General features: G+C 46.0%; 1 protein-coding gene across 1 annotated transcript; it reads right to left on the bottom strand.

Moving 5' to 3' along the window:
* Window positions 1–1402: 1402 nt before the first annotated feature.
* LOC142069219 (olfactory receptor 10A7-like) lies at window positions 1403–2338 on the bottom strand. The gene has a single exon (XM_075119726.1). The coding sequence runs from the start codon at window positions 2336–2338 to the stop codon at window positions 1403–1405; it is 936 nt and encodes a 311-aa protein (XP_074975827.1).
* Window positions 2339–11306: the final 8968 nt, after the last annotated feature.

Genomic DNA, 11306 nt, shown 5'->3' with positions numbered 1-11306 from the left:
TTTAGACGCCAATAGGACTTTCAGCACCATCTTGGGGCTTAAACCCATTTTTGGCATGTTCTGCACCTGGATGCTTTTGAAAATCCCACTAGGCACCTCAATACCTTTAAGTACATCTGGCCTCAAGCAAGCTTGGTGACACAGGAACACAAATCTCATTGAGAGGCCAGGGGCTGAAGAGCATCCATCACTTCGGAAGTTGGGTTTTCAGAGCTAGGTCCACAAAGGGACTCAGGTGCCTAGGGCTAGCATTTAGGCACCACTGAGAGCCTCAAAACACCGGCTCAGCTGACACCTGATGTCATAGGTGGCTAAATCTCTGCCACTAAAGGCCTGTAGGAGCCAGTCTCTGCCAGTGAACATATGCACAGCCCCCTCAGTCTAGGCACTCATCTCAGACCTCACCCCCACAGGAGCCTCAAGCTAGACGTGGCCCTGCCTGTCTCACCTGCAGGGCTCAATCCGGTAGGCATGCTCCCAGCATGCCTATCCCCAGCCAAAGTGGCTGAGGGGCATGGAGCCTCCATTATAACCCTGATCCCAGTGGCTAGGGCATTCAGCCAGGATGTGGGGGAGACAGGTCCAATTCCCTCCTCCCCCCCCCAAAGAGGAGCCATTTAAACTTGGGTTTCCCTCTTCTCGGGTGAGTTCCCCGTGCACTGGCATGGAGGGCAATCAGGTCTGGGGCTCCCTCAGAGTCTCCTGAGGACATTGTTCCACTGTGTAAAACTAATTAAACATGCATTGGGCCAGAGGAGGACTCTGCCGTCCAGTGGCTGGGACACTCGCCTGGGGTGGGGAACCCACAGTCATATCCCTGCTCCGTATTAGTCGGGGGGACTGAACCTGAGTCTCCAACAGCCTGGTGAGTTCACCCCTCCCCCTTGGGGTTCCCAGCTGAAAATCCCAAGCAGAGGCAGTGTCAAACTCCATGGGAGAGATGGGGCTTAGGCAACACTCTAACTGATTTTTCCTCTTGGCTAGGTGAGGCAGCTCCTTGCTCCACATGCTGATCTCTGGGGATCCCTTTCTTAGCTGCCTACTTCTCCCCATGCACCGTATAGGGAGCCTGGCTCCCCATGCACCGTATAGGTTCCCACTGGCTGGCATGGCACTAAAACTTACTCATTGCAACACCTAAGTCCCTTCGTAGATCTAGCCCTAAATTATTCTAGTGTATGGAATTAATCGAGATATCTACCCACATTCAGCAAGTAAAATACAGCTCAGTTTTATTCCAACAGTCCTGGTATTGATTCCTCTTATAATTTCAAAACTTTGCACATCCTCAAAATGTTATAAGTGCATATCACCAAAAATGGAGTGAGAAATAAGATCCACATAGCATGAGTATTACACCATCTTGCCTTAAGGGATTAAAGTTTCTGAATTCTCATAAAATCTAGACACTTACTGACAGTTTTTTCAGAGCTTCCTTGACCTCGTGGTTAATCAGGCTGTATATGAAGGGATTGGCCATAGGAGTCAGAATTGCGTAGCAGATGAAGAACACTTTGTTCAGGTCTCTCAGTGTGTTGGTTTTTGGTAGCAGGTACACAGTGATTAGGGTCCCACAGAAAATGGCCACCACAATGAGGTGAGAGGAGCAGGTAGAAAATGCCTTTTGCCTCCCGGCGGTGGAAGGGATTCTCAGGATGGTGAAGATGATACACACGTAGGACATCATGGTTAATACAAATGGAGGCAGAGTGAATATAGCAGCCAGGATGGTAATGACAAGCTCTATCTGGTTGGTGCCATTGCAGCAGAGATTTAACATTTCTGTGGATTCACAGCAGAAATGATCGATTTTATTGGGGCCACAGAAAGTTAATTGTAACATAAGAACTATGACTATGATACCAGCCAGAAATCCATTTATCCAAGACCCAGCTGCTAACGACAGGCAGAACCTGGTATTCATGAGGGCCGCATAATGGAGCGGTTTGCATATCGCCGAGTACCGATCATATGACATCACTGCTAGCAGATAGCATTCTGCAGCAGCAAAGAAACTAACAAAATCAAATGGTGTCATACAACCACTAACAGAAATGGTATTGTCCCCTGTCAGGAAACTGGCCAGAACCCTGGGCAGGAGGGTGGAGGTGTAGCAGGTCTCCAAGCAGGACAAGTTCCCCAGGAAGAAGTACATGGGGGTGTGAAAGTGCCGATCAGCCACAACTAGCGCAACAATGAGGATGTTCCCGGCCAAGGTCACAACGTAGATCACTAGAAACAGCAGGAAGAGTAGGGCCAGCAGTTCAGGAAGATCCCTGAATCCCAGGAGGACGAATTCTGTGATGGACGTTTGATTCCTCCCTTCTGTGTTTGCCATGGGGTGTATCTAGGAAGGATAAAAAGTGAGGAAGAGAAAAATACGTCTTGGAGATGATTGGCAAAAACATACTTAAGCTTTAACCCAGCAAAGAAGAAGTTGGGGGGAAGGAAGCCCCCTGGTTTGATAATGGAGTTGCAGGAACAGAGCTGGCTGGTATGTTGACTCTTTGGATATATTATCGTAAGTTTTATGCAGCAGATTTAACAAAATATCAACATCTCTCGAATTGGACCAGGAACCCAGTTGCTATGTTGAAGCGTCTGAGAGCCCACCATAATGGGCAGCCATTTAGACACACATAGTTTGATTCACATAATCTCATATCTCTTCTCATGACAAAGTTTGTCCAAATGTGGGATACCATTACTGAGAAAGTCTTCATATTTTTGTATAAACCAAATCAATCAATCAATAAATCTAGTGTTGGACATCAAACTAGAGGATCTAATGGTCTTTTGTGGCTTTCCAATCTATAAATCTATGAATGTAACTCTGTGATTCTTTCACATTGTTACACAGTTCCAAAATATCAAAAATTCCCAACAGGTAGAGCCAGATTTACTACCTTTAGCAAATATTAATAAGAGTTGAAAACCTTTTCCATTATATAAGTTGTGGAACCTGAAAATGTTGTTAAATTGTGCTGGGAATTCTCTCCCTGTAACATGAATTCTTGGACTATTAAGGCTGAGACTTTGATAGTACTCTATAGGAGTTAGGCACCCGCTCCTCTTGACGAGTTGGGCACCTAAATCCATTAAGGCACTTAGAAAATTCCAACCAATATTGGTAGGAAAGTTAAAACTTTTATTTCACTGATTTTTCTATTCTCTCTCTCTCTCCTTAAGTATTCAGCTGTATATCCATCTCTCTATCTCCCATGTATATAGAATGGGTGCCGTGTGTCAGGCTACAGCGTCCCTGTTTCACCATCCGTATTTATCTTCAGCAGCTACAACTGGCTTTGTCCCCTGCTATGGAATCCTCTCTGGGACCTTGTGACCAGTGTGAACCTCTCGTGACTCAGGATGGCCTCTTCAAAAACAGGTGTGACTGTTTGGTTCACAGAAACATACCTAGCAGAGGGAAACAGGGTTAAAACAATAAAATCCTATGCACATATTGTCTGATTTCACACACCACTCTTGCTGAAGTTCTCAGAATCCTCATCGCAGTCGTCCAGGAGGCTCCAGTCTTCACTGGAAATGTTTTCCTTCAGGGTTGCCTCGTCGAAAGCTACCGGTTGGTGCCTTCTGTTCGCCGTACACAGTGCCTTTTTCTCCACCTTCACAGTGAACGTGAGTCTGGCTCTCAGCAGGCGATGGCCGCTTCCGGTGTTGAACGATGGCACTGCTGAAATATCCTGCAGGAAGCGTCGTCTATCGATCAGGAAGTAATCGATTTCATTCTTTGTCTTCGCATTTGGTGCGATCCGGGTCCATCTTCTGTTGGCCTTCTTTCGGAACCAGGTGTTACCAATGAACATTCTCCTCGTCTCTGCCAATATATCTAGTCGTTCTCGCACGTTTCATTCTCCGATACCTATGAACTTTTCGTCCTCTCTCCCTCTTCCAACCTTGGCGTTAAAATCTCCCATCGCAATCCTTTATGTGGAACTCTGAGTGAGGGTTTCCTCCAGCTCCTGATAGAATCCTTCCATATCCTCATCTTTGCATGCACTTGTGGGAGCGTAGATCTGGATAACTTTGAGGGTATTGTTTCGGTTCAGTAGGAGGTAAAGCACCCCAATACGTGATGACTTCAAATGGCATGAGACGATTTGTCTATCTAAACACTGCCTTTCCTTGCCAGTTTAAGCAGGTTCCACTTAACCCAGGTACCCCGCAAAAACAATGAGGCAGGTTGCCCCCTGCAACCCCGGCCTCTCGGATAGTCTGACACCCCAATCAGAATCTCTCCCCACGTATTCATAGATTCCAAGGCCAGAAGGGTCCCTGGGATCATCTAGACTGCATCGCTGTGAAACACAGGCCGTAAGACTTCCCTGAATTAATTCCTGTTTGAACTAGAGCAGATGCTTCAGAAAAAACATCCAATCCTGATTTTAAAATTTCCACTGATGGGAAATCCACCATGACTCTTTGTAAATTGTTCCAGTGGTTAATTACCCTCCCTGATAAAAACTGTGCCTTATTTCTCATATGAATTTGTCTAGCTTCAACTTCCAGCTCTTAACCCTTGTTATACCTTTCTCTGCTAGATTGATGAGCCCACCCTTATCACATTTCTGGTCCCCATATGGTTACTTACAGATTGTGATCAGTTCGCCCCTTAACCTGCTCCTTGTTAAACTGAACTGATTGAACTCCTTGAGTCTTCCAATCCTTTAACCATCCTCATGGCTCTTCGCTGAACCCTTCGTGAATTGTGGGCACCACAACTGGACGCAGGATTCCAGCAGTGGTCGCACCAGTGCCAAATACAGAGGTAAAATAGCCTCTCTGCTCCAGATCACCCTGTTTATATGTCCAAGCATCACAGTAACCCTTTGAGCCACAGGCTGTTTTTTTATCCACTCCGAAGTCCCTTAGTTCAGGGTTCCTGCCCAAAGGTCCCCTGGGGGTTCGAGAAGAGAGTCTGAACCTGACTACACTGGTTCATGCAGTGCCGTAGCTGAAAGCTTGTCTCTCTCACCAACGGAAGTTGGTCCAATAAGAGATATTACCTCACCCACCTGTATCTCTCATACACTGCTTCATGCATTTCTCCCACGGGGCTTTTCCTTTGAGCATCAGACCACTGAGATCTGTCGACAGCTACCATGAGGGAATGCTTGCAGAATTTAACCCTTATCTACCCATACCACAGCCACCCAAAGTAACTGTGCGTATCAGCAGGACTTGGACCAGGGCCTGTAAGGTTAACGGGTAAGTAATATCCCCACACTGCAACCTGGCAGTGCCTGTAGCTGACTCATTCCCTGTGGCCCATAATCTGCAGTGGTTGTACGCCACGGTAAATTCCATCCTGCATGATCGGACTGAAAGTGCTCTTAGCTCCTTGACCCTATATTCGCCGATGGGGCGCACCAAGAAGTGTCCAGGCAACAATGTGTATCCCAGCCAGCTGCCATGACCACTCTGCTTCTCTGTGTCTGAAGTCCTGGTACTGACCTCGACTCTGACTTTGATTCTGACTCCTGATCGACCCCCAGAAACACAAGTGGGATGCTGAAACCTGGTTTTGACCCTTGTCCCAATTCCTGATTCTGCCTCCGGCTCTGACCCTCGGCTTGACTCTTGACCCTGATACTGACTCTGACCCCTGGCTTCAGTTCCGGGATCTCCAGCTCCTAACACTTGTCCTACCTACCTTTGCCCAGCATCCTGACACAGACTATGTATCGTAAAAATGAATACAGATACTTCCCACATTCTTCACAGAAGGTGAATCTTAAATTGCTCATGCTTAATTCCTCAAGCACTTTAATACCCTGGTTTGGAAGGTGGTATATAAATGCAAAGCAGCAGCAGTTTGGAATTGGGTGCTCACCTCTATTCGTAGGACAGCTCTCGCTGGAGTCGATGAACTCATTTCTCAGGGTTTGAGACCAGGTGGGTGAGGTAATACCTTTTATTGGACCAGCTTCTGCTGGTGAGAGACATGTTTTCGACACACAGAGCTCTTCAGGGTTTGGCAGACAAGACTCCAGTTCCACTGAGGTTCTTGTCCTTTCATCATTCTGCAGAAATGGGACTTTCTCGGTAGAGACCTGCAGTTACCTGAAGGGACAGAAAATGGGCTTCCCCTTTGATTTAAAAAGTGTAAATGCTCTCTCATAGTTGTATTCTCTCTTCGTGCTTTTCAAAATGGTCCCACTTTGACCTTTTTCCCACTTGGTTCATTCTGTGTCTCCAGAGCGTTGTAGCTAACAATGCCCACTGTGAGTTGCAATTATACAAGTCCCATTCTACATCACGTTTTAGTCTAATGATCCTTTGTGGAAAATATTTTAGATCATGGACAAACACCAGCTTACATTTTTGGGAGATGCCTGTCCAAGGTGATGGCCAGTTATCATGTACTTGCACCACCCCGAATTAGTATTCAAGAGATGCTGCCATCTAATGGGCATTTTTGAAAATAGTGGCCCATGTCTCACTCTTACAACATGCTGCCACCTAGCAGCCATTTTACAATATAACTTTCCCATTATTGTATTGGCTACTGAACTCTATTGGTCACTAGTCAGTATTTCTGATGCCCCCCCACCCCCTTTCCTCTACTCTGCTGCCATCTAGTGTCGATTTCCCAGCATGACAGCCTGTTGCTCTTTTCTCCTATGGTGGATTCTTCTCGCTATAGCTGCCTCTTTCCCATTCTTAAAAAGAAAAGGAGGCCTTGTGGCACCTCAGAGACTAACAAATTTATTAGAGCATAAGCTTTCGTGAGCTACAGCTCACTTCATCGGATGCCTGCAAGTGGGGAGATTTTATATACACAGAGAACATGAAACAATTGGTTAGTCTCTAAGGTGCCACAAGTACTCCTTTTCTTTTTACCATACAGACTGTAACAAGAGTGATCAGGTAAGGTGAGCTATTACCAGCAGGAGAGCCGGGGCGGGGGGCGGGGGGGAACCTATTGTAGTGATAATCAAGGTGCGCCATTTCCAGCACTTTACAAGAACAGTAGGAGGGGAAATAAACATGGGGAAATAGTTTTACTTTGTGTAAGGACACATCAACTCCCAGTCTTTATTCAAGCCTAAGTTAATTGTATCCAGTTTGCAAATGAATTCCAATTCAGCAGTCTCTCTTTGGAGTCTGTTTTTGAAGTTTTTTTATTGAAGAATTGCCACTTTTAGGTCTGTAATTGAGTGACCAGGGAGATTGAAGTGTTCTCCAACTGGTTTTTAAATGTTATAATTCTTGATGTCTGATTTGTGTCCATTTATTCCTTTATGTAGAGATTGTTCATTTTGGCCAATGTACATGGCAGAGGGGCATTGGTGGCACATGATGGCATATATCACATTGGTAGATGTGCAGGTGAACGAGGCTCTGATAGTGTGGCTGATGTGATTAGGCCCTATGATGGTGTCCCCTGAATAGATATGTGGACACAGTTGGCAACAGGCATGTGAAGTAGTTATGAGTGAGGACAAAGTCACAAAGTTCAGCCACCAGGTTTGCCGTGACATTATCAGGGATACTGTTCCTGACGACTTGTAGTCCATCTTTGTGTGGAATGTTGGTGTAGAGGGCTTCTACATCCATAGTGGCTAGGATCGTGTTTTCAGGAACATCACCGATGGATTGTAGTTTCCTCAGAAAGTCAGTGGTGTCTCGAAGATAGCTGGGAGTGCTGGTAGCGTAGGGCCTATGGAGGGAGTGTTTGGGGACAATGTATACCTTCAAAACAGCGTCACTGCTACGGGTACCCGCATGGCCCCACAGTATGCCAACATTTTCATGGCTGACTTAGAACAAAGCTTCCTCAGCTCTCGTCCCCTAACGCCCCTACTCTACTTGTGCTACATTGATGACATCTTCATCATCTGGACCCATGGAAAAGAAGCCACCATGATTTCAACAATTTCCATCCAACCATCAACCTCAGCCTGGACCAGTCCACACAAGAGATCCACTTCCTGGACACTACAGTGCTAATAAGCAATGGCCACATAAACACCACCCTATACCGGAAACCTACTGACCACTATGCTTACCTACATGCCTCCAGCTTTCACCCAGACCACACCACACGATCCATTGTCTACAGCCAAGCTCTACGATACAACCGCATTTGCTCCAACCCCTCAGACAGAGACAAACACTGACAAGATTCGAGCATTCTTACAACTACAGTACCCACCTGCTGAAGTGAAGAAACAGATTGACCGAGCCAGAAGAGTACCCAGAAGTTACCTACTACAGGACAGGCCCAACAAAGAAAATAACAGAACGCCACTAGCCATCACCTTCAGCCCCCAACTAAAACCTCTCCAACACATCATCAAGGATCTACAACCTATCCTGAAGGACGACCCATCACTCTCACAGATCTTGGGAGACAGGCCAGTCCTTGCTTACAGACAGCCCCCCAACCTGAAGCAAATACTCACCAGCAACCACACCCCACACAACAGAACCACTAACCCAGGAACCTATCCTTGCAACAAAGCCCGTTGCCAACTGTGTCCACATATCTATTCAGGGGACACCATCATAGGGCCTAATCACATCAGCCACATTATCAGAGGCTCGTTCACCTGCACATCTACCAATGTGATATATGCCATCATGTGCCAGCAATGCCCCTCTGCCATGTAGCGTGGTTTAGCAGGGGTTTCCCATCCATTCAGCGCCTTTCAGTTGATGTGGGTTCTGTTTCCAATGGAAATGCATAGATTGAAGCTCCCATGACAGAATCCCAGTGGCTCTCCAGGCTGAGATTCTCAGAGACTTTTAAGGGAGATAGGCGTCCATCTCCCATTTAAAAGAGATTTGGGTGACTAGCTCTGTCAGGTCCCTTGGGAAATCCTTTCCACAGAGTCGGAGCCCTACAATTCTCACTGGTGCCCAGCTCCCCGACCTCTGGCCAAGCCCTGACGTGCTCCCAGTGACTGAGCCAGCACTGCCACGTTTGGCATCACAGGAGTTCTGCCCGTTGGTAGGTGGTAGCTGCTTCCTCTCACCATAAGTTGCCTCACCCCCTGAGGAAAGGGCCCTGTGTGGAGCAGAGCTGCCTGGGGTACCTGGGGCTGACTAGACACTGTGGTCTCAGAACTAGCCCTGTTGGACATTGGGCTTGTTGCAGTTAGTTGTTATGCATAAGGGGATCACACATATTGTAGGAGACCATTTAAAATGAAGTGGGCAATTAACATGAAGTGGGCGATTAACACTCTGCAGAATAGGCAGCAGGGCCCATTGGCTCCAAAGGAGCTACAGCCAATTTACACCTGCTGGGCGACCAATGTGAATTCAATATTTTTTAAAAGTCTTGCAGCATTGCATCTGCAGCCCATTGAGCTTTTTAGTTTAGTGCTGTCTGTAGCAAGAGAAAAATTAATGTAATGGCTGAGAAAGAAAGAAAGAAAGAAAGAAAGAAAGAAAGAAAGAAAGAAAGAAAGAAAGAAAGAAAGAAAGATTAGGGCCATTCATCCCAACAGAAGTTGAAGATGAGATACTTGAAAACTGTGCAACACTGAACTCCTCCAAAGTTCTATCCCTAGAGGGACTGAACCATTCTCCGCCACCAATAAAAGTTACACTTGTAATTAAACTCATGGGGCAAAGCGCTAAGAAAGTGCAGACTGGTTCAGAACTTTTGAATCAGCTTCAGATCACATTGGCAGGCAAAAAATATGGATTTATAACTGTGTAATGGGCTAGATCCCCAGCTGATGTAAATTGACATCGCTCGATGGAAATCCAAGGCCCAGATTCCCAGTTGGCGTAAATAGGCCAAACTACCATGAACCCAATGGAAGTAAAAAGAAAAGGAGGACTCGTGGCACCTTAGAGACTAACCAATTTATTTGAGCATAAGCTTTCGTGAGCTACAGCTCACTTCATCGGATGGAAGTGGAAGTGTAACAATTTACACAAGCCTATGACCTGGCCCTTAGTTTTTAGTCTTCACCTCTGGGTACCTCTTGGTGACTGACTTCAGTCAGACAAGGCAGGCTGAGCTGTGGGTTCCTCTAGAGCTGCTGATACAATGCAGGAGGAAAAAAAGTCTCTGCTCCCCCAGAAGTGATTACGTGATGTTAATGAAGGAACAGGCTATTCCAGGCCAGCTGAGATTCTGGTGCGACAAGGCTCTTCGCCATTGTGGATCATGTGTCTCTATTAGAAATCGCTGTTTTAGTCCCTTCCAACCCTGAGATTCTATGATTCATTCATTCTATGATTCATTCTACAAACACCTTGGGACATGCTTTGGGCCTCTGCCCTGCCTTGTTTTTAGCCAAGGGTCCTTCCAGGGATGCTGCCATCAAGTGAGATAAAGGGTGGGTACTGTTCTCCCTCTGTGGGGTTAGAGTTGGGCAGGTTGTCAGGGTGGTTTGCTCCAGAGGTGAGATCAGAGCTGGGCGTAAAGCCTTGGAGACCGGATTCAACTGTTTAGCCCCAGAGTAGGGACATCCTGGGCTGTGACAATATCTGAACCCTGCACAAGACAGGATCAGCTCTAGAGCTGGGAGGAGTTTTCAGTCTCTGATCCCATTTAGTCCTTCATCTCCCAGCCAAGCCTGTCCAAGGAGGGGAGCAGGGAGCACCCCTCTGTGGAGTGGATCCCTGTCTACTAGGAACTTCAGAGAGACTCAGGAAATCCAGCGAAGGGACATGGAAACTGCTGCTGGATAATACAGTGATGGGGGCATGAGAGAGAGATGACCAAAGAATCCTGGTACTGGAGGATCAAAAGCATCGCACGTTGGGAAAAAATCCACAAAGACCAACAGACTACATTTTTGCTTTCAATTCTACATGTGAAGGTATTAATGTACAGACAAATTTAATAACAGAGATATGAATTGTAATTGGAACTTTTAAAGACTTTTATTATCAAGCAGCTAGAGCCTGCCAGATTTCTTTTCAGCAGAATGTAAGAACTGAAATATAAATTACAATTTGAACTCTTTAAGGAATTAACTCTCAGTCTAGTCAGACATCTAGATCCAGTCAGAGAAAAAGAAGGTGGACAATGACTTTGCATCAGAAATCAGAAATGCTTGCAGGGTTTAGCAAGCAACAACTAATTTCTTTTCAGCTAAAAACTACTGTAAACTGGAAATTGCACATTGCAAACCAAAGAATATTGGGATTTGCAGATTTCAAAAAACCGAAACCAAATATCTGAGTATAGGAGATACTTTCCCTGAACATTTTTGAAAAAACTCAGTTTCCTACTACTACAAAAAAAATCTAAATTTCCAAACATCTCTAATTTGGAATGGAGCTTTAAACAAGGGAGGGGAACACTAATACTGTTC

This window comes from Caretta caretta, chromosome 14, assembly GCF_965140235.1.
Source record: "Caretta caretta isolate rCarCar2 chromosome 14, rCarCar1.hap1, whole genome shotgun sequence".
In the NCBI taxonomy this organism is placed as follows: domain Eukaryota; kingdom Metazoa; phylum Chordata; order Testudines; family Cheloniidae; genus Caretta; species Caretta caretta.
The sequence above is the reverse complement of the archived record's forward strand: the minus strand, read 5'-3'. Positions and strand labels throughout refer to the sequence as shown.